Here is a 25051-nt window from a genome sequence, read left to right as displayed (position 1 = left end):
GAACTGTGAGAGAATAAATTTCTGTTGTTCTAAGCCACCAAAAGTTTGTGGTACTTTTTTATGACAGTCCTAGGAAACTAAAACAACATACTGTGTTGTAAGTAAACAATTATTAGAATGGTTATCAATAGTAATTTTATTATAAGTATATTTTATTATTAGGTCAGGTGAGTAGGAAAATATCTGGTGGAGTAATTCTCAATGTTAAATTTTCTGAAAAGTTAAAATAATCTCATATACCAAATAAAATGTCCCCAAAAGTTTCTATCCTTACTGTCTTTATACAAAGTAAAAAGTAAAATGAAGACAGTTATGGACCCCAAAAATGTAGAACGAAACAGAATTTTTCTTAAAATAGCCACATACTTGAGACATCATTTTCAAAAGTTAAATTATCTGGCTGTTTATTTATTCCCTTCACATCATTAGATACATTATATATGATTTCATCCACCATTATTTGTGTCATTCATTTAATTCATATTAAACTTCTAATGCTTGCCAAGCAGTGAGCTAGGTGCTTTAGTAAAAACTATAAAGTGTGCCTGCCTTTGAAGAGATTACCCTGGTTGTGAGGTTTAATCCATGTAGAAGAAGCCACAAAGGCCACTTGAGGAATGGGTCTACTTAGAAAATTCATCTTCACTATAGTGTCTATAATTTTAACTGATCTTATAAAATAATTTTTAGCATCATTTGGGTTTACTTATTATGTGCTTCCTGCATTATAGTGAAAAAAAATTTATTGCACAGACAACATAAAACCAGCAATAATCAAAGTATGTGGAACCAAAAGTGTTATTCTTTATTGTTTTTATGTTTAATTTGCCTTTTTAAGCAATATCCAAAGTCATGCACATTGGTGTAAGCATAGCTGAAATTTTTTGTTCTGATTTTTTTACTTAATACACGTTCAGTAATTTTCACTTTTCCATTTTTAATAATTACTCTTTTGATCATTAAATAATATTACATTAAATTGGTTGATCATAATTTATTTAATCAATCCACTACAAAGAGGAGGCTGTTTCTAGTTTTTATTATCATTAATAAAACTGTAGTAAATACCTTGTGACTTTTTTGGGGGGAAATTTACTCCTTAGGAAAGTTATTATTGAATAAAAATTTACACATACTTATGCCTTTTGAAATTCAGTGACAGATTGCTGTCTACAAGTGTTAGAAAACTCAACATTATTACTGACAATTGAGTGTGGACACCATTTGCACTGTATGCTTTCTGACAATGGGTATTATTAATATTTAAAATGTTTTGGTTATTGAATATATATACAGTAATCCAAATGTAGTCGTATACTTGTTGCTTAAGTTTACATATTTTGGTAACTGTAAAAGTGAACATTTTCCATATGTTTATTTATTATTTGCATTTTCTTATAATGATTTGTGTTCTCATATCCTTGCTTAATCATCTAACAGGCCCGTACACATTTTCTTACCGATTTCTTTGTTCTCAGTGTCACACTTACAATATTAACTGAAAATATTTTCCATAATCTGTTGTGCCCTTTTACTTTTGGGGCTCTTTACCTCTGCTCAGAAATGCAAAGTTTTGTGTTGTTTTTTATGTAGCTGCAGTTATCGTCCCTTCCCTTTGTAATCTGGTACAGTGTTTTTACCATTCATCTTACTCATTTATCTGTTCGAATGAAAAGGAACATCAGATTCTCCACTTCAAGAGAACAGTTAGCTAATTTGTTATCCAGGTAGTGAGGAGAAAATGGCTCTAAAGGAGATGAGTGGCCACAGTTCCATCCTGGAGGATGGAGGAAGGGCTCGAGGGGAAGGCAGCTGTGGAGTCATAGCTGGTCAGCATCAGATGGACCAGTGACCGTGCTTCCCATGGTGAGCACCATATCCAAGGCAAGCGTGAGCCACAGTGATCCTGGTCACCAGAGGATATTTTCATGTATCTTTTAATTTTGATTATTATTAATTTTTTCGTGTGTGTATGTGTGGATTCAAGGGAAATGTTTGGCCTTTTTGTGTTATATTGCATTGCTCCTATTATAAAATCTTTCTCTATCTAGGAGTTAAAAAAATATGTATATCCTATTTTTGTTTTGAGTTTTTTCAAGCTTCAATTTGCTGGGAATTTTTTAATGTATGGTATGGAGAAAAGACTAACTTTTTAAAAATAGTTAACTGTCGCACCTTAGTTAATTGACCAGTTGTCCCTCCATATATATTTGTGATTCTTTATTATTAGTCTTATTTTAATTCTCTTTAAAATTAGGGATGTATTTTATAATAATATATTCTTTTGAACTGAATAATGATCGTCTGTTAATTCAGACAAATTTTCCTGTAATAGAAAGCTGTCATATTAAAATACACACTGTATTTTCGAAAGTAAAAGGTTAATAATATAAACTCTTTTAATCCATCAACTACTTAATGACAAACCTCTCTCAGCAAAATAATGTATTAAGTGTTTATTCAGACTGTGTCTCCAAAGTTGTCCTCAGATGTTTCTGTTTATCTGTAGGATTCCTGAGTAGCTGTTCACATACCCAATTTTACCATGATGTGTTTTTCAAGACCATTATTTTTATCAGATATGGGGACAATATTAATGAATTTTGTTCTTTAAAAATAATTCTACAGATTACCATCTATCACATAAATCATAGTATGTTTTGGTAAAATTACAGATAAACAAAAGAGATAACTTTTTCATTTTCCCTCTTTGTTTCCATCTTTTTGTTTTAGACAGTTCATTTTTAATTGAAGGAAGCTGCTTCTACTTGGGAGTGGCAGGAGAAGTGAGAAAACCACATGGAAGACTCCCAGGATTTAAATGAACAATCAGTAAGTCAATTCAATTGCAAGTTTGCTGAAAAAAGTTGTGGTAAAACTACTCAAAATCATACTAAAAGGAATATTGTAAAAAAACAAGGTGTTTTTTTTTTTCTCCAAACATATACTTTAGTTGATTTTGGAATTATCTTTTAAGACCATAAAATAGACCTTGGGGAATTTGTGCTGTTCCTGCTTAATGATATCATGTTTTGAGTCTCCCTTGATTGTCTACTTGTAAAGCCACTGGTAGAAAGACTAGGGCATTGAAATCATGCTAAGTGTTTTAGACAGTATAAGCAATTTTACACACCTCCTTTATTGCTTTTATTTCAAATGTGCTTAGTGCATGTATTGCTGGATGTCAGAAGCATAAAAAGAGAAAGTATATTGCTAGAACGCCTATTGTTCATTTCAAAGATGGCAACCACAATCCTCAATGGCTTGCCTTATTTTGCTAAACTCTTTGCATGTTGAAGAATGCGCAAGATTGGTGGCCATCGTTCTAAGATTCTTATTTCTCAAAGGGAAAGGGTTTATATGGCCTTTCCTCCTAACTCTTTAGTAGTGTCTCCATGACACCAGTTCTTTGGTTTACGGAACTGGCATCAGTGAAAGGTCTTCACCCACTCTCCCACACTATTGCCAATTTCTGCACACAGACAACTAGTGATATCACGAGTAAGGAGATGTGTACCTACCTAGTGTGTGTATGCAGACTGATGCTATTCTTTATTAGCTTATGTGATCATGATTTGATCTTGCAGTCTAATGTTTCTGTCAGGCAACAGAGGGCAGTGTGTTTATATATAGTAATGGTGGGTCTAGAAAAGATTTCTACGATGAGTTCAATTTTAAAATACAGAGGAATATGTATTTTGGTGTATACATGCCATTACACGTTATTTTTTTTTCTAGTAAGTATTTCATTTAAAAGAAATGATAATCATATGATCTCACTTATATATGGAATCTAAAGAAAAGACTATGTGAATGAACTAATCAGAAACAGTTTTGGGGACACAAAGAAAAAACCGAGAGTTGTTAGATGGGTGTGGGTGGGGGTTGGGGATAAGGGGAAAGGTGAAGGGATTTGGAAGCAGCTGGTAACCACAAGAGGGCCTCAGGGTTTTTTTGAAAATTAATTTGGGGAAGGTATTCAATAATGTTGTAAAGATTTTGTTGGGTATCCGATGGACATGCGTCCTATTTGGGAGACCACCTCAGGGATACTGTGGATACCTGATCATGGCATTGTACACCAGAAGCTAAACATTAATGAATGCCAACTATAATTTTATATATATAATGTGATGGTTCAGTGTGAGGTCGGAGGGATAGTGGATGGGGGGAGGGGGGTTCACAGTGTGAGGGATATAAATGATGAACGTCTAAGTATTACCTTGTCTTGTACACCTGAAACTAATAAATAAATAAATAAATAAAAATAAAAAAATAAAAGAAATGATAATCAAATCTTTAATTTACATACAGATATGACCATTTTCTGATTTAATTATATATTCTACTAGTATGTAATTTCACATGAAATCAGGGTAGGAAAAATGGAACAAAAAATTACAAAGCCATAACACTTTTTAAAAATCTGTCAAATGGTAGAGATGTTATTCCTCAAAAATTGCCTGATTTTTTTAGTAAAATAGATAAGTGGCAATTGGGAGGCAGGGGCTTCAGAGTAGTTTTTCTTTCTTCAGTGCTTTTTATTGAACTTAAATATTCCTAGCGTGGACTCGAAGACAATGAACAAGAATCAGCATGATGATATGTCCTCCATGCCATTGCATGTTTATGAATACCAGTGGTGTCAGAGGTCTGTGTGACCACGTGCATATCTGAGTGACTGATGACGTCATCTTTGTGGCGCTGCTTTGTGAGAGGGCTACCATTGATCTGTACTTTGTTCTGACATACTAAGGGTTACGTAAAGGTCTGCGTGTGTGTGTGTGTACACGTGTGCGTGTGCCTGTGTTAGACTGATCAGCTGTCTCTGTTTTCCAGAGACCCAGGGGTTTCCCAGAACATGGAATATTCAGAGCTAAAGTAGGTGTTCCCACAAACCAGGATGTTTGATCCAGTTAATCAACATTAGGGTGTGTGTATGCTCAAGAACGAATTTCTTGTTTTCAATACAATGGATGCTAGAGACAGTGTGCTTTTATGTTTAACCTTAGAGCGAGGTTATTACCCAAGGTGCTTCATACCACTTTTTACAAAATGAAACCCAGCCCTTGCCAATCATATATAATTTTCTCACCTTGATATTTTAGGGTTGTGGAGCTCACTATTTAAAAAAAAAAAGTTAAAAAAAGTAAAAAAAAATGAAAGTGCCTGGTGTTGCTAATGTGAAGCCAGGTTTGAGAACCAGAAATCTAGGGTGACTTTCTCACCTCTCAGCTTGAGCCCGCTGCTGAATTTGTGGTGAGAATGGAAGACAGAAGAAAACAATGCTCTTCACTGTCCCTTTCTCTTTCTGCTCCCCCACATTGAACTGTCCACCTGAGGATTATGATCTAGTCAGTCAAATTGAAAGCTACTGATCTGTGAATGGTTTGATAGGCCATCAAGAGTGAGTGCTTCTGGTTTAAACCACAGGAAGCTCGAAGTTTGTGTCAAGGGTTAATTGATGGCTTTAATTTTATAAACATTGTAAATCCTTCCTCCTCCTTCAACATTCTTAGACCAGAAGACCATATAGACCAATCTCTTCATCTTGTACACATACAAAGGGGTGCTTGAGACTGCTAAATGGCTTTCCCATATTGGCATGGCTGGTAAGTGCCAGAGTTGGGACTCATACAGGACTTCTGACTCCAAGTCCAAAGCTCTCTTCATAACATCAACATGCCTTATCGCTTTTGGGTTTTCTTATTTTGACAGTCATCCCCACAGAAATGTCACAAAAGTCAGAATCAACCCCGTTTACATTGAAATGATTTTTACTAGGATGAGATCTTTAAATTATTTTAAATCTTGCAGAGTATATTAATGTCTCAAAACTTTTTGAAAAATGATTCTTAATATTTAGAGATAGAGCAAAGAGGATGGAATTATTAGGTTGGTGCAGAAGTAGTTGCGGTTTTTGCAATTATTTTTAACCTTCTAAACCGCACTTATTTTTGTACCCACCGAATAAAAGAAGGTTCATATTAAGATGAAAGATAATTTACTTAGATCATAGTTATTTCACCTCAAGAAGAATTCTTTCTTTAGGCGTAGACATAACAATAGTGTTATTTATTGCCCGTGTATACTCCATCTAGCATTTTTCATACCTTCTCCAATCCTTATTATATCCTTGCAATATAATTATTATAGTCACTATTTTGTAGATAAGAAAATTATGACTTACAGAGTATCAAGGTTAAACAAATGTTAAGTAGCAGAGATTAGAATTGAACCTACTTTTATCTGTTCCTAAAACTTATAATGGATTTTGCGTGATACAGCACACTCGTAGTATAACGGGGAAAGTCTTGAACTCTGAAGTCAGACATCCCTGACACTTAAACACTTCGTAGCGACTGGGAAATTACTTAAACTCTTGCTCATCTGTAGCGTGGGGAGGGTAATAAAGTGAAGTGAGATGAACAGCTTAGCACGTGCTTTACTTAGAGTAAAAACTCTATAAACGTTACCTGCTATCGCAATTACCTGACAAATTCAGATGGTCTTTAATGAGTATGCATTCATTCTTGTTATAATGTATCTGCACCTGACAAATTCAGATGGTCTTTAATGAGTATGCATTCATTCTTGTGTTAATATATCCATCTGTCTTCTGGAACATTCCTGCCTAGAAGTACATAGGTCTACAAACTCAGCAGATGAAAACTGACCTCACCAGCTTTCCTCTCTCAATTTTTCTCCCTTTCTCCTCTGTTTCAGTGCTTCCCATCGTCAGCTTGAGTAGATTAAGTCAGAAAACAGGCATCATCCTTCTCTCAGTCATCCCCATCTCAAACTCCTGTCCATTCTTGAGGTTTAATGTCTCTCAAAGCTGTTCTTTTAGCTCCAGCTCTTTGTTTTGGATCTTGATTTGATCTCTTGGCTGTCTTTTTCTGCTTTAACTTACTTTTAGAATGATCTTTCTAAAATACATACCTGAATATATCACTGTCCTACTTAACATCTTTCCCAGACACTTTCTTGCCCTCAGGAGAAAGTCAGTCCCATGTGTGTAGTAAAGTGCACAGCTGAATTGCTTACCTGTATCTCTCTGGTTTTATTTCTGGCTTCTTTCAGGTTCTCTGAGGTTTCTATGCTTTTGCTAGTGCTATAGCCTCTTCCCCACTTGGATAATTTGTAAATCTGGAAGACTCAGTATGGGTATCACTACCTCTGGACAAGCCTCTAAAATTGTCTCCTTCTTCCCTGCACTGTCAGCCAAGTTGGGTCAGGGGCCTTTATAGTGTGTTTTCATACCCTTTGGTATTTACCTCTTTCCAAGGACTTAATCCACAGAACTGAAATTTTACCTGTTTATTTGCCTCTCCACTAGATTATAAACTATGTGAGAGTAATAACAGGTTTTGTTGATCTTGTATCCTTACTTCTTAGCACAATTCTTGCTGATATTCAAGAAATGTTTTCTTCAAAAGCTTTTATATACTGTTGGTAAGGTATATGAATGAATAACCAGGCAAATTTTAGAAAGCCAAAACGTTATTCTCAGAATGGATTACTGATTTATGAACTCAGGTTTCACATGCATACTTTATGCATACTTTTAAAAAATGCATAAAATGTGTAACACTAGTTTAATATCATGTGATCAAAACAAAGTTTGGTCCTGAAACAGGTTTTTTTTGTTTTGTTTTGTTTTGTTTTTTTACATTATATCTGTATCTTATTTTATAGTCTGGCTTAGAAGATCAAGAGAATTTAAAGAGGTAAGCATTTAAAGTAAGATTTAACTTTCATACTTATGTGAAATTCTGTATTAGAATTTCACAATTACTTAGAAGCACTTTAAGTTATATCCAATTATAGCTCACTACAATTTTTAACTAAATATTATTTTAACTAAATATGGATTGTTATTGCATACCATTTGCCAAAATCTAGAAAGTAAATATTAGGCTTTTCTTCTATTAGCTGTGATCAGTTGTTAGCAGCTGCCTATGTTGAGAAGGAGCCTAAAGCTTCTCCTGGCTCATGGGAAGAATAACTATCAATTTAGTACAATCTGCCATGGACTTGGTAAGGAGGACAGGTGGCACCAGAACCTTATACCTGCTCGGCCTGGCCTGGAAAGTTGTCAGCATCTTTGAGCACTTTGTTTTGATGATATAGATGCAACTAAGAGCTATGATATCTTTGGGTACCAAAAGTCTCTTACTTGAACTTACAGCTTTCATGTTGTATATTGATTGTCCAATAATTCTGCGTTATAAATAAAAATGAAAAAAACATTTTGTGATAGAAATATAACCTATTTGTTTCATGCTTTAATAATCTTGAGAAGTCGGAAAAGTATTTTGCTATCAGATACACAGATAATGGAAAATGTTCACTGATGAAAAGAGCTTACATTCATTGGTAAGCACCATACTAAGTGCTTTATGTGATTCATCTCCTGGAACATTAGAGCAACCCTGTGTGGTGGGCTCTGCCATAACCCCAGTCTACAGAAGAGCCCACTGAAGCTGAATTTAGAGATTGTATTTAAGGTTATGATAGCTAGAAAGCGGTGCTGATGGAATGTGAGCTCACATAGTCTTATTCCAGAATCCATGCTGCTAATAAACACATTATTTGGCTTGTTTTGATCCACTGAAATGGTTTTCAGAAACTTCAATTCATTTGGTGTTTTTAAAAGTATCCATTAAAACTAAACTTGATCTCCATTTATTTAAACAAAGAGCAAAGGTTTTAAATATCATGCGTCTTGATGAGAAATGCGTATTTCACCGTGACTACAAATCAACTGCACAATCTTCATTAGTAAATATTTTGAACAGGCAGTCATAAGATAGGGGAATGTATGAAAATTGTATGATAATTCAGCTAGTTAAATTAAACAAATACTTAAAGATTCCTCACTCTCTGTCAGGAACTTTGTTAAACTGAGGATTAAAAGGTAAATATAATACAATTCCTGTCCTTCCCCAAATTTTAGTTTAGAATAAGATTGCAAGATGTTATGTCAAGTTTTAAAGTTATTTTAAAATGAGATTTGGACAGTGGCTATTAATTTATTCAGTGAATATTTGTGAAGAACTGTTATATTTGAAGCATGGTTTTATATGTTGGAAATATTTGGTGGATAAATATTATTTTCATGGAGCTTATATTGTAGTGGAGGAAGTTGAACAGTAAGCAAATACAGTATTTTAGGTAGTACTATATGTGCAAGGAGAAAAACCAAATAAAGCAGGGAGGATGATAGGAAGTTCTGGAGACAGATGGGTGAGTGGGGAAAACTAGTTTTTGGAGAATGGTTAGATGGATCTTACTGGGAAGATGGCATTTGTGCAAAGATTTGAAGGAGATGAAGGAGTGAGTTGTATTAGTATCGGGAAAAGTGGATTTTGGTTAGAAGGAAAAGCAACTGCAAAAACTGTGAGGTGGCAGCATGCCTGGTACATTCAAGGAATAGAAAGGAGGCCAGTGTTGGTGGCGGTAGTGAAGAAAATAAGGCAGAAATAAGGAGGTAATCATGATACGAAGGTGGAGGAGTACAGATTTTGTAGGGTTTTTAGGCTATTGTAAGAGCTTGAGCGTTCCTCTGAGAGACATGTGAATGGAGACATGTGAATTAGGGATGACATGATGTGACTTCAGTTTTTAAAAAATCAGCCCATTTGCTATGTTGAAATCAGTCTGTATGGTGACCAGAATAGAAACTGGGCTGTTGTAAGTATCCAGATGTACAAAGGACAATATGGCAGTGGAGGTGGTGAGAAATGACTGGATTGGGAATGTGTTCTGAATGTAGAGCCAAGCAGATTTGCTGATGGATTGGATGTGGATTGTGAGAGAAACATAAGAGTCAGAGATGACTTCAAGGTCTTTGTCCTGAGCGATGGAAAAGAATGCAGTTGGCTTTTAGTGAGATGGGATGACTTAGAAGGAACAGAATGTGTGTGGAGATCGGGAGTTAAGTTTTAGACATGGAGGCAGAGACATTGTCGTGTTTTCACCAATCATGTTTCATACTCCTTTTTTTCTGGTGCACCGAGTACTACACTTCCTATCCCCGTTCATTTAGACTGGACCATATAACTAGTTTTGGTACATAAAATGCAAGAGTAAGTGATGGGCATATCATTTCCAGGCTAGGGAGTGAGAAGCCTCTGCACAATTATTTTGTCTGTATGTTCCCCTAGTATGAAGAATGAGGACGAAGCCTCATATAAAGATGGTGGCACCCCAAGGTAAAAGAAGGCTGCAGTCCTGAGACACTGCATGGAGGACAGATTGCCAGGAGAGTATTCAGCAACTGAGTTAATAGGGACATATTGAGTTTTACCTGATGTGAGACTTATAAGTGGATATGTTGGGCAGTCAGTTAGATGTAACCATTCGGAACTCAGAAGAGAAGGTTGAAGTTGAAATATAAATTTGGGAAGCTTCACGGTATCAATGATATTTAAAGAAATATTGTTGGTTGAGATCACTAAGAGAGTAAGTGTAGATAGAGATCGGTTAAAAGGCCTAAGTATAGTCAGTGAATTTTCCTTCGATGTGCTTTCTTCCAAATTTTCCAACAATTGCGTTATACATGGGTTACTTGTTTTTGAGTTCACCTCTCTCAGGGGAGAAAGAGCCAGCAATACCAACAGATGATTAGGTATTGAGACATCATTAACTTTTTTGCATTTTTCATCAAAGTAACAAAAAGCATACATATTTAGAGGAAAATAATCAACAACTATTTATTATTCTCTCAGTGCTGTGTTTATAGATGTGATGTTTCTAGCATTCTAACAATGAAGAGTTGACTTACATCAGGGTTTCTCAATTTCAGCATTATTGACATTTGGGACCAGATAATTCTTTGTAGTGTGGGCTGTCCTATGCATTATATGATGTTTAGAAGCATTTCTGGTATCTACCCACTAGATGTCAGTAGTACCTCCTTCCCTCCCCCACTCTCTCTCTCTGCTGAGAATCAAAAATGTCCCTAGACATGAACAAATGTTTTCTGGGAGGAGGGAAAAATCATTGCTCTATATTATGTCTGCTTTAAATGAGTTATTTGTTTATATGTTTATTCTCTGTAAAATATCTGAGGAGATTTACCTGAACACTTAACATAATATGCTATATTAAATTACTGGGGGAACTGGGTTGAAAAGACAAAGACATGGAAATACAGAATTAAGCAAGAAAGCAAAATAACATTGCCAAGTTCACAGTATAGAATAAGTACTGTGCTATCAGCAGGGCAGGTCTGTTCAAGAAAGGTCAAGAAGGGAATTATAGATAGGCAAGGTCATTCCTTAACTAGGTCTTGGTAGAAGGGATGACATTGTATGGACACAACAGATCCTATCCTGGCCTGGCGAATAGCAGGAATGAAAAATACAGGGCAATAAGGCCTGCCCAGGAACTATGGATGGATTAGAATGACTGAATCTGAAGCTCTGTGGGATGAACATGGGTAATTTCACTGAGAAGTCTTGAGACCAGACTGAAAAGAGCTTTGAAGTGGAAGGAGGAAGACAGATCAGGAGAGACAGAGAAAAAATAAGGAAACAAAGGGAAGATCAGGGCAATCCAGTCTCAGACCAATGATCAAGATAACTTTCAAGAGGAAATGGTCATGACTATCTGAGACTTCAAGGTCCAGCAGAATGGGGATTGAGAAAAATGATGTTTCGTTTGTTCATGAGAAGGTCATTGGTGGCACTTCAGCATACAGTCCCATTAGAGTTGTCGCAAGAAGAGACATCTTAAAGGTACAATACAGAGAAGATGGGGAGGGAAAGCCTGTGTGCTAAAAGAAGAGAAACTGAACACTAGTTGAAGGGAGCAGCTTTTTCAAACAAAAGAAAGCTTGTGTGTGGTTGTGGACACAGAGAAGGACTCTTTGGAGGACAGAATCAGGTTGTTGCACATGGAGCTCAGTGGAGATCGGAATGAAGATGATGATGTTGGCTGAGGGCAGATAGCACCCTCTGACTCAGAAAATGTTAGGGAATGTGCCAATCCTTGAACATTCCAAGGTTCCCTCCCTTGATGGCATTTTTTTTTTAAAGTAACTCCTAGGAGGAAACTGCATTTATTCACACAAGGTCAGGAAGTGGATGGAAGCTTGGTAGGATTAAGGATTTAAGCAGACAGAAGATTAACAATGGCCACTATTTAAAAAAAAAAAATAGTAGGTAATCTTCTAGAATTCAACATTTAGGTTATTGAGAGACATTTTCAGTTTTCCTTTAGCAAAGTAGGTCACACTGACTAGGATTGAAGACTATATGTTAGAATTGAAAATTAATTATTAATTAATTAGCTAATTAATTAATTAGTGCATTGGAACCAGTAAGAAGAGACAAGAGAAAAATAAACACTTTTGTGGTTAATGAAAATGCCTCACATCTTTGGAAGAAACTGCTTGCGCTGTTTTCTTTGGATATCAGTATATCCGCCAAAAAACAGCCTATTTATTTAGATGAGATTGGGTCAAATTTAACAATAGAGTCAGATTGAAAAAGTACTTCTCCCAAAGTACACAAAATACTATCATTTCATACCTTTTTGAATTAAGGATTGATTTCTCTGCTCAGACTTCTTTAGGATGCAGAGACCCTTGTAGGGGTTAATATGCTAAGAAGTTCATGTGAACTCTCTTCGCAGGAGCCAGGATAGCAGTGGAAGAAGGTCTGAAAAAAAAAAAAAAAAAAAAAAGCAAACGAAAGTTCAAAAAGAAAGGACAAACATGGCCTATTTACTTTCTTTAGCTTTTATTATTTTGCCCAAACTGCTGTGGATGACACATGTGGACAGTGGATTATAACTAGATTATGAGCCCCAGATGCTCATAGCTAACATTTATGTAGCTCCCCTCTGGGCTTTCTAAATGCTTTTTGTATATTAATTCATTTAATTCTCCCAACAGTTTGATGAGGTGGGCACTATTATCCTCCAGTGTATCGGTAAGGGGTTACCCAGGTAGTGGGTGGGGGAGCAGGATTTTAATCCAGGTTCTCTGGCTCCTGAGCTGAGAATACTAGTTGCTAAAGGAATCTGCTGGGAAAATGCCCTATTTATTTTTCAGTCCTCACCCTGACTTGTGTCTTCAACAACAACAACAACAACAACAAAATGAAATGTTTTGAGTTTTCATACATAAGAAAACAAATTTGATCCGTGGCCATTTTTTTTCTACCATCATTTTCTTTAATTTGCAGATCTATCACACTGGAAATGGTGTGAAAAGAGTAGATTGAGGACTATAAAATAGATGGTATTTATTTTTCAATCTACTGATTACAAAAGAGACAGGTAGAATTTGGTTTTTCCACAGTAGAATTTTTAGGAAGATTCAAAAGGACACATATTCCTTTTACATTAAATATCTTTCCTATTTTATCTCCTTTTTCATATTGTCATGCTTGATACAGAAGTCTATAGAACTTTGTTTTACGGGTGTTGGGGATCTTTAGAGGTTACACTATCTAAGTCCTTTATTTCAGAGATGCAGAGATGGAGGCGGAGAGGCTTTAAATACTTTATCAGGCTAAGACAATCACAACAGCATGATATTTTCAAATAAGAAATTTTGATTCATTTTAACCGCAACACTAAAATTTGAGTACTTTTGCATACAACTTTTTAACATCTGGAAATCAAAATCAGCTTCCAGAAAATTGCATTGAATTATTGTTTTATTTAGAGGTTGATGAAATAATTTTATTTGAGCTTGCACTAAAGTTGTTGGTAGATCAGGGTCATTTAAGAAAGCTCAAGCAAAGGTGTAAAACACTTTATTTTACATGTTTATTATTCTCTTAGTTATTATTTACTGCTCAATCAGCATTAACAGAAAAAAATAATTTGGCTGCTACATTACTCTAATATAGGATTTCAAAGGACCTTATTAGAGAGAGATGTAATTTCATCCTCTGGACCTTTTATATAACAGAGTGCTTATTTGGGTTACTTCATTTTTGACCCGGAATTAAACAATAGATTAAAATTGTGCACAGGAAGTTAAAATATTTATTCAACAAAGATTTAAAAGTATGATTGTTTTTCAGAGTGCTCAGGCTGTCTTTATAAGTTATTGCTTTATACTCTTATTTTAGCAAACTCCTGTCTCAATAGCCCCTGCCTCAAAGTTTTCTGTTTATTTCTCAAATCTTATAAAATGTATCTGACAACTACTACGTATAATCAGCATTTTTTACATGTATAACTTTGACAAATTGATATGCATGATATGCTTTTGTATGTTGTTTAACTATATACAATCATAGTTTAGCTACGGGATTCAGTAATGAAAAATATATAGTAGATGTCACAGGTCGTAACAATGTTTCATATATTAATATTAAGGGAAGTAAGCCTGAAGATAAGTGAATTCAAAGTAAAAGGCCTTTATAAAAAGGCTTTATGTCCTCAGTTTTAAAAGCATTTTCATAAGATGACAGAGACAAACGATGTCAGTGTACTACTAATTCTAGCTGTCTAGAAGTGCATGAATCCTTCATCAGACTCTTTTGAAGGCAGTCACCTCTGTTCTCCCACTCCAGGACTGCCTGCTCCCCCTTTCTTCAGTATGCTGTGATTTGCATAATAATATCCACACCGATTCATGTTAGGCATGATTGTTTCCATCTTCACTGGAAGATTGTGGAATTTATTTTTCCTTCCATGAAATAAAGTTTACATTGGCTGGGACCCCAGTGAGACTGATGCTTTTTTCTCAGTTTGTTTGTTTGTTTAATATCTTAGATTTTGAAAGCCATTCAAAATTAAAGGGCTTGCATATTATTCTAGAAAGATAATTTGTGATTGAAACCCTTTGTAAAAAATAACAAGAGTCGTTTAAATGTTTAAGTGACTCGTTATGGATGGTTGGATAAGAGGTCTTTCTAGAGTTTTGCGGAATACTTTTATGGTATTTACTGTAATGGTATCTGCTTACTTTTTGGTTGATTCAAACACATTTTGTTGTACCTAAGTTACTCCGTAAATCAGGACTCATTAATGATAAGTGCAGGTTATGCATAATTATTTGTATTTTAGAATGTTGAGTGAATGTACTAATTTGCAAGGGAGTGAATTTTAACACTAAATGTTTCTGATTTCATAGTTTTAGTATTTTAATGCTAGACCAATTTTTTCCCCTTTAGTTTATTTGATTGTTTCACATTATAATTGGATTGTAGATACATTATTTTAATTCTTGAGCCCTTAGTGTCGAGCTTGAGACTTAAGGGAATTAAGTGAAGGCCTTCAGGATATTGGTGTTTGTTACATGGATTCAATGCAGACGTGGAGATCTTAAGCTGGAAGTTGCTTTGCTATTCGATTGTATTAGACTTTATACAAGGAATTGGGTGGTAGGAGGATGTACTCCCAGTTTCTGGCTTTGTCTATCTTTGGGACAAGGAGCAAATTTAGGAATGATAGAAAAGGAAAATTTTTTATTAAATTTTTTCCAGACTTTAAAATATTTTTAAACAATATCCTTTGGCATCTGGATGTATTTTAAAAAGCCCCCAGAAACTTATGTATGTCCACTTAAATAGTTTTGTTCTTTTTCTAAATGTTGTCCGTTTGGCAGAGTCTTTGCATGTTAAATCCTGAAGAGACAGCAGAGATCAGGCCATCAAACCCTTATCATTTCATAGATGTAATTAAAGTAAACTAAGGACCCAGGCGATAAAGAAGTTGTTCAGGGTCACACAGCTGGGGGTTAGGACAGTCAGGATTCAAGCTGGAGGTTTTGAATCCCAGGCTGTGATCTTTATAATCCCAGCATGCTTGGATTTCTCATATCCCAGAGCTTTCAACTACGGCATTTGTAGAAGTTTTGAGTCTAGAGAACTGTCATTGTCGCATTTTTTGAAGTCACACAGAGTATAAACCTGTACTGAAAATTTCAGACTTATTTGCATCCACATTAATCCCCACCATATTCAGTTCCCAGTATTCCATAAGCACAGTGAAAATTCTTAGCCAGGATTTCTCATCTTCAGTAGAATAATCTGAGGGTTTTTACACGCAACTCAACCATAGGCCCTATGGCACAGAAAATGTGAACTAATTTTAATTACTTCTGAAGAAAATGTCATTAGAAGATGTCATTAATAAAAATGAAATGATATAAGCATTGCAAAGAAAGTTACTATTTATATTTTGTACTGTCTACATCAAGAACTGTTTGATTAGTCATGTTTTCCTGTTTTTGTTCCTTTGAGATTCAGAAATTAAGTGCTCAATGGCAGCAGTGAGTTTTTGAATCCTGTATTCTGGTACATGTCACCGTTGCCAACACTTAAGCCATACCCCTTTCTCTTTCTCTTTTAACTTGACTTGGGCTATTTAATCCTTATTTTAAAGCATATTGTATTATAAACCACCAGAAATGCTTTTTTAGAAACTAAGGAGACTCTGTGAATAAATAATTAAGCACTCATATTTATGCTTTTTTTCTAGAATACGGAGGGTAGGGAGTTGAGTACATCAGTAACATAAATCACTATTCAGGGCTGCTATTTAAATTACCAGCCAACAAAGTGTAGAAGACATTTTCAGTTGTCTACTAGTCATTTACCTCTTCTTTGTTAACAGAGTCCTGATTTTGTTGAGGGCCACTTGCTGTCCTAGATATTGAATTGGTTGAAGCCAGATTTGTGGTAATCTTAGTTTTCTTTGAAAGTGATTGGTCTAATGTTGGGACAGTGAACCAAGGTGCTTCTGGGAAAGATCTCATTTCAGCTAAATAGAGTTCTGCAGGAAGGAGGGCTCTTTTTTCTCATCCCTTCACTGCTTACTGTTTTGGAGGCTATTGCAGAAGAATGTGATGCATTAGCCATTCTCTGACAATAAGGTGATAATCCTAAGAATGAAAAGCCATCATGCTAAGGATGGCCAAGCTGAAGGATGGAGAGAACTTGTGTCGTTGATGAAATCATTGAGCTGCCAAGCCTGGCACATCCTCTTTCCTGACTTCTTGCTTTAGAGATAATTGTATTTCTGAATTGAGATATTCTGTTATATTTGTTCAGGCGTCTCTGTGTGTGTGTGTGTGTGTGTGTGTGTGTGTGTGTGTGTGTGTTTTCAGTCCCTGGTGGAAAGGAAAGAAAAACTAGAAATTATTATCCCTGACCTTAAGGATACATGATTCTGTGCCTCTCGAAACTGATTTTTTAAATGAAATAAGAATCCTTCTGTAACTAGGAATTGCCTTATTTAATTTGTTTTACTTTTTAAATTTTTATTGAGATATAATTTATGTACAACAAATTCTGTGTGTGTATGTTTGTGTGTGTGTGTGTATGTGTGTGTGTGTGTGTGTATTCTGGACACAAATCCTTTTCAAATATATACTTTGCAGTTATTTTCTTTCATGGCTTTCATGATCTTAGTAGCTTGTTAATTACAAAGAAAAGAAAAACACATCTGCTGGGATTTTAATTCACATTTCTTTGAATTGATAAATCATGTGTTGAGAATTAACATCTTAACAATGTCTTCTTTAATTGCTCTTAGCAATGTTTTATAGTTTTCAGGATACTGGTCTTACACATTGTCAGATTCATTCCTTAGTCTTTCATATTTTTGATGCTGATGCTAATAAAAGATTTTTATTTCAGTTTTCGATTGTTTATTCCTTATATATTTAAGTAAGTTGATTTTGGTATATTAATCTTTCATTATGCAACATTACCAAATAATTATTAGTTCGACTACATTAGGTTCTCTATATAGACAATTATAGTGTCTGTGAATAAAGACAATTTTAATTTTTTATTCCTTAATCTAAATACCTCTTATTTCCCTTTATTGCCCTATCACAGTGACTAGAACTTTTAGTACAATGTTGAATAACTGTTGAGAGAACAGACATCCTCTCTACCTCTTTACATCAAGTTGAGGATGGAATCTGTAGTAGTCCACAGAAAGTCTCAAATGAATCTTCTTAGAAGACTCATGATTGATATTGAAAAAAAAAATTCACTTTTTGCCTTCTCCTCCATATTTTTGGTTTAAAATATAAACTAAACTTTAAAAATTTAGTAGTTAAATTATCTCATTCTAGCAGTGTTTCTTCCCAACCCCAAACATTGATGAAAGTGATGTTCTAGGAAGATGTGCTGTATTTAATCCTGTGTTTTTTATAGCATGTTTCTTTAAATCTAATTTGAGAAGCAAGGTTGCATAATAAAATATGAGTCACATAAAATGCATCTAAAAAATGCAAAGCAATGTAAAAACAAGTACAAGTGGTAGTACACTATACTGAGTTATATTGTAGGCTGTATTATTACTTTATCTCAGGTCTCTACAACCAGATTGTTAGGTTTCTAAAAGGCGGAAATACACCTTCTTCTTTTTATCTACCATAGCCTGTAGCACAGTGCATTATATAAATTTTGTGGAGTGACTGTTTCATAAGATCTTACTCAACTTGCAGATGTAGAGATCACTGTAAATAAGTAAGACTGTAATTATATTTGAGTGGTTAGAAACCAAATTAGAAGAAACAGATGTGTGTGTGAGTTGGGGGCTGTATTGGATTGGAGAATAAGATGCCTATGAAATGGAAGTAGACTGTATATCCATTATGATTAAGAAATGACACAGAACAAATATTTCTCATATTGGAATCTGTGTACCTAGTGATGTATCTCTTGAGGGAGTGGAGTTCAAGTTCTTTGTGAAAAAAAATAAAACCTTCTGAAATATTGTATGTTTGAGCAAACAAAATTACTATGCACGTTTTTGGGTCATGTGACTGACCCAGGACCTTAAAACAAGTACTTCTATGAAATTTTTGTACCGTAATTTTACATTTTTAATTATATTTTATTGGCTTAAATACATCACAGTGTCAACATTTATCTATTAATAGTTAATCTAATTACTTAATATTCCTCAAATTAGACTCTACAGATTATATTCCTAATGGTTTCAAGTCTGAGAAACACAGATGTAGGACAGTGAGCCAGAATAGGATGGATGAGACAACACTGTGCTACCCAGCCGTTTCTTGCCTCTGTGCCCTCTGTGCTCCTACCTTCCGGCTTTCTGAGATCGGCAGGTAGGAGCTGCTGTTCTACTGAGTGAGTCACTGCCACCACTGCATCTCTGCTCTCCTTTGGAAGTTCACCGTGGCTCTCAGACCAAGAGGGCTCTGTCCCCTCTCCACGTTGTTTTGCCTCACATTGTCCATCACTTTCTCAAGTTACTGCTGCCCTGTTCCATGAACACCAGGCAGTTACTGTTGCAGACACTTACGAAGTTCTAGGGGAGGTTGTGGAGTGAGTGAAATCTAAGAAAGAACTTGAAACTCACTGTCACATATCACAGTTTGTAGCAATTCATTAGTCATTAATTGCTCACTATTCCCAGAGGGCTCTTCTGTCTTGCACTAATTCCATGGTCTCCTTTTGTCTTAGTTCTTTCACATCTTCCCATCGGTTCTAGGTGTTCTGAATTTCTCTTTCTCCGTAATGTCCTCAATTTCTGTCGCTTTATGAGCAGGAACTCAGTTCTGTCATGGCCTCACCATCCAATCTATGTCCAGAGAACTTTGCTTTTTTAATTTAAAAATCCATTAAAAGATATCAAAGTTTCAATTAAAAATACACATATGCCCTGGAAGGGGGTCATGTCATTTTCTATGAGGCTGTATCACCATAGCACTAATTTTCTTTCTATTACAATTGACACACAAATATGCATGTTGATTTAATAGAGTGTATATAATGTACATACATACATGCATTTCACTAACTTTGATTTTCATTTGTATATGTAAAAATACATGGGAAATAAATGAGCTTTTTGTTCTCAAGAATCTCAGAAATACTTGATATGCAATGTTACAGCTGTAATTTATGAAATAGTAAGAAAAGGCAACATCATATTCTGGGAGGGACACTAAGGGTCAGAAAAACGGTTTCTAGTCTCCATCTCAGTCATTCAATTACCCTATCATTTTGCTTGCAGCAACGTAACTCCCTTGAGCCTCTTTCCTCCCCTGTAACTTTCAGGCCTGCCTGCCCCAGCGAAGCCAGAGTGAGACTGTGCTTCTTAGACCATAGACTTCCTTATAAGTATAACTGTTATGTCATTGTGATGACGATCATCATCATTATGGAAACTAAAAAGTTCTCTTTTTTTGGTAAAATCGTCATAGGTATGCTGTTCACAAGCTTATCCTTGCAAGTTATTTATGTGTAATTGAGGTTGACTATGTAGGACTACATTCAGTCCACTGACTAAAGAACAAGAAAAAATGTATTATTTGTCTCTTGCCTCTTATGTTGTCATTCAACATTGAAATAATTTGCCTATTAAAGAAAATAGAGGTCAGTCCTTCCATTTTAAAAGAACTATTCAACATTGCATTGGTTAGATATTTCTTAACTTTCTTCCTTATTTGAATATTCAGAGTAAACTTATTCTGCTCTAGTGTAATATGGCCAGACTCTGAACCAATATGAGAAAATGTTTATTCCCGATGAGATAGTGAGTATAAGTCTAAATATGTTTGAAGGTTTTTTTTTTTAATAGTTTCAAAGTTAATATTTTTATTTACTTATTTTATTAAGACTTTATTTTTTAAAGCAGTCATGTAGGGTCAGAACAAAATTGAGGGGAAGGTATAGAGGTTTTCCCGATACCCCTTCCCTCAGCTCATGCATAGTCTCCTGCATTATCAACCTACCACATTAAAGTGGTACATTTGAGGGGTACATTTTTTGCATTGTTGAACCCACATTGACACATCTTAATTATGCAAAGTCCATAGTTTTGGGTTATTACAGTTTACTCTTGCAGCTGTACATTTTAAGGATTTGGACAAATGTGTAATGACATATATCCATAATTATAATACCATACAGAGTATTTTCACTGCCCCAGAAATCGTGTATTTGTCCTTTTCCTCCCCCGTCCCCAACGCCTGGCAACCACTGATTTTTTTTTCCACTGTTGCCATTGTTCTGCATTTTTCAGAATGTCATGCAGTTGGAATCATACAGTATGTATCCTTTTCAAATTGGCTTCTTTCACTTAACTTATGCATGTAAGGTTCTTCCATATCTTTTCATGGCTTGATAACTCATTTGTTTTTAGCACTGAATTATATCTCATCGTCTGGAGTTACCACAGTTTATCCATTCAGCAACTGAAGGATATTGTGGTTGCTTCCAAGATTTGGCAATTATGAAGAAAGTTGCAATAAACATCTATGTGCAGGTTTTTGTGTGGATGTAAGTTTTCAGTTTCTTTGAATAAATACCAAGGGGCATAACTGTGGAATGTATAGTAAGAATATGTTTAGTTTTGTAAGTAACTGCAAAACTATTTTCCATAGTGACTGTACCATTTTACATTTTTACTAACAATGAATGAGAGAGTTCCTGTAGCTCCACATCCTTAGCAGCATTTGATGTTGTTAGTGTTTCTGATTTTGGCCATTCTAAAAGGTGTGTAGTGGTATCTCATTATTGTTTTAATTTCAATTTCCCTGATGACAGATGCTTATTTACCATTTGTATATCTTCTTTGGTGAGGTGTCTATTAAAGCCTTTGGTTCATTTTTTAATCTGGTTGTTTTTGATAGTATTAAGTCAAAGTTAATATTTTGAGTTGTAAAATGCTATGCAGGGAAAGCTGTTTGTGATGAATATAGTTTTTTTCCCCAAATTATGCAAAATGAATTATTCAAATGACATCTGAGTTTCAAAAGTATTCTATAAATGATTGGCTCTATAAATATGTTTTTTATCTGATTATATATACAGGTGTTCCCTTACAGTGACGATAAGTGGAATCATAGAGTATTGCTAAGATTCTGAACTCACTTAGAAAAATACTTTGAAGTTGTACCAATTAATTTTATTCAGCCTCACCAGGGCAACTATCTTTCTCATGCTATATTATAGGGACTTCCGTTGAGATCGGGCTTGATCATTACAGAGAGAGATATAGCAAGAAGGTGTCTCCAAAAAAAAATAAATAAAATAATGACACCTATTACTGATAGAGCTCCTAATAATTATAAATCTCGGTGATTTATATATAATATATAATTTTCATACATATTAAATGTACGAACCTACATGCAATTTTAATCCTTACAAAAATTACAATTGCAATTTAGGTATTTACATTCCCTTTTTAAAGGTGAGACAATGGAATCTTAGTGAGGTTAAGATTTTAACAAATTCACATATCAACTGGTAAATATGGGATCCAAATCCAGGTCTGTCTGACCCCAGGGTCCTTGTTTACTCTGCTATATCATATTTATTACTTATTGATGAATTTATTAAGTAAACATTAATTAAGTACTTACTATGTGCCAGACATTTTTATAGGTGCTGAAAATACTACAGTGGAAAAAAGACACCAGGTTTTGCTTACAGATATTATATATTCTGAAGGAGAGAAGAAACAAAATACACACATTTGTCCTATGTGGTAAGTGCTATGAAAAAAGAACAAAGATGTGTGACAGGCTAGAAAGTGATGGAAGAAGAGGTGTGTATACTATTTTTCTGTAGATTGATGGTCAGAGAAGACTGTTTTATAAAGATGATATTTGACTAGAGGCTTAAAGGAGGGAAAAGGGTGAGCCATAACAATGTATGCAGGAACAGCCTTCAGGCAGAGGGAACAGTACATGAGGTGCTCTGAAGATAGGAAGTTGCTTGGCATGATCATGGAACAAAAATGAGGCCAATGTACCTGCACATTGAGTGTATGGGACAAGGTAGCACATGAGATCAGAGAGGATGTATGGGGCTAAAACCTGTAAGCTTTGGTCAAAACTTCGGTTTTTACTCTAAGGGAAATGGGAAGTCATTGGAAATATTTGAGCATATGTTTTTGACATGGTGTGACTTATATTTTAGATGGAGAATAGACCATAGGACAGCAGGGAAGGATTTGGGGGACCAGTTAGGACGCTATAGAAGTAGTTCAGATATGAGACAATGGTGGCTTCGGCTAAAGTCTTAACTATGGAAGTGATGAGAAGTGCTAGGATTCAAGATCTATTTCAAAGGTAGAGCCAGCAAGGTAAGCTAATGGATTGGATGTTGGGTGGGAGGAAAAGAGAGGGTCAATGATGACTATACATTTTTTGACCCTAAGTACTACAATGAGAAAAATCTTCAGGAGGGAAGAATGGGAAGGAAATCAAGAATTCAGTGTTTGTTTAATGTGGGTTATGTTTTTTCTCCACTACATGGCTTAATATTCACAGCACATTTATTGCCCTTTCTTCCTTTTCATTTATCATCTATTTTTCATTTATTAGCTATCATTTATGTCCATTAAGGTACACATAATTGTGTTATTCAAAGCTTCAATATTACCATTTTTTATTACTTAACCTATCAATGTTTTTTGGGGGATGGGTGTCACTGAATCTATTAATCACTAATATAGGTGTGTTAAATCTCTCATTGTGATAGCAGTATCTTATCATGCTATTTTGTCTTTATACATATTAAAATTATGTTGCTGAGTCATGCACATTTAGAATTGTTCTTTCTCCCTGGTGAATTAGCTTTTATCAGTATGTGTTAATATCTTTATCAAATGCCATTTGCTCTAAGGTCTATGTGGGGCTTTTTTTTTTTTTTTTAATTAACCTGGCTACAACCATTATTCTGTTGGTTAGTGTTTGTGTTCTCGTTTTTGAGCTCATGTTGTTTTGAACTTTATCTGTGGGAATCCTTGGGGTCTGGATTTAAAATATGTTCCTACACAGAGAATTTGAATTTACTCCTGCCAACTGCCTGGAATCCCTATCATTTAGGGTTCATTTAAATTAAATTTTGATTCAGGCTTTTTTGGCAACCCATGTAGCGTGAATTTTGAATTCCAAATTGAGTGATTATGGACTTGTGGTTAGGAATTCTCAGGAAAGAGTTTTCTTATTTTTTCCATCCAAGCCAAGGTCAGGACAGGAGTGGGGCCCCATCATTGCCTTCTACAAGACGGGGGGCTTTATGTACTTCATCACTGAGGGTACAACCATTCAGTGTTCCCACACTGATGTGAATGTCCCAGATCTTAATATCTCACCCTGTTTGTACTCTTGGCTTCGCCTTATTAAACTCTAAGTTGGAATCTACTGGGGATTGACTCCAAGGCAAATCCCATCTTGTGCTCATTAACCCTGCAGAATTTTCCAGTCTTTTCAATTTTGTTCTCTGAGGAATCCTCTTACTTTTCTGCCATTTCATTCATGCTTTAAAAGATACTTAATTTTTATACAGCATTTTTACATCTGCCTTGACAGGTAGGGTTTCTCTGAACATCTCGTGCACAGTAGTTGGTGGCAACCAAGGCTGTAAACACATGAGGGTTTGAGGCCAAGCCCAGCATTGTGGTTTTTCTTCACCAGCTTTGCCAGGTAAATACCTTCAGGCTGCATGAAGTTCTTTCTCTCTAAAAACCTTTCACTCGGTGGTTGTAGCATTCACTAACAACTATAGACTGAATTAACTGTTATGCCGAGGACTATAAAATGGTGATTTTCAGGATCTATTATTTCTTCTACATGTAGTATTTGCCATTTTTCTGTAAAGAAGAAGTATTTCATCTGATCTGTCTACCTTTTTTCTCTTATTATGGTCTCATGGATTATTTTAATTAAATGTTACAATCCTTTACTGTCATTATTTTTGATACTCAAACTATCCTGAATTTGTTAAGTAGGAATCTCTGAAACCAAATCCTGTGTCCTTTTGACTGCCGCACTTAAAGCCTTGAGTACATCTTTGGTTTTTGGAGTAAGACGATGTTTCAACCTTGCTCTGTACTGTTCCTTCACTAGATCTGGAATCTGCCGGTTTTCCCAGTGAGCCCTGCTTCTTTTGGTGGGACGTGGCATTTCTAAACCAAAGGTCAGAGTTCTAGATGCGGTCATCGCTATTGAAGTGTCATTCCGTTTAGACCCTTTCAGTGGAAACCACTAGAAAATCTAATTTTAAAATCATAAGTTTCCACTGATGATCCTCAACTTATGGAGTTTATTTTTTGCTAAAAAAAAAAAAAAAAAAAAAAA

The 25051-nt window shown here is 35.3% G+C and overlaps 1 protein-coding gene across 5 annotated transcripts in view; it reads left to right on the top strand.

Annotated features, from left to right (window-relative positions):
• Nucleotides 1-25051, top strand: part of EYA4 (EYA transcriptional coactivator and phosphatase 4) — a 287676-nt gene that overhangs the window by 61069 nt on the left and 201556 nt on the right. For all 5 annotated transcript variants that reach the window (XM_081045126.1, XM_081045125.1, XM_081045127.1 and 2 more), the window contains exon 2: nucleotides 2734-2832. In XM_081045126.1, the coding sequence (XP_080901252.1) occupies nucleotides 2822-2832 (11 nt within the window). In that variant the 5' untranslated portion in view covers nucleotides 2734-2821. The remainder of the gene's footprint in view (nucleotides 1-2733; nucleotides 2833-25051) is intronic.

The sequence above is a fragment of the Rhinolophus hipposideros genome (assembly GCF_964194185.1).
Source record: "Rhinolophus hipposideros genome assembly, chromosome: 3".
NCBI lineage: Eukaryota > Metazoa > Chordata > Mammalia > Chiroptera > Rhinolophidae > Rhinolophus > Rhinolophus hipposideros.
The sequence above is the reverse complement of the archived record's forward strand: the minus strand, read 5'-3'. Positions and strand labels throughout refer to the sequence as shown.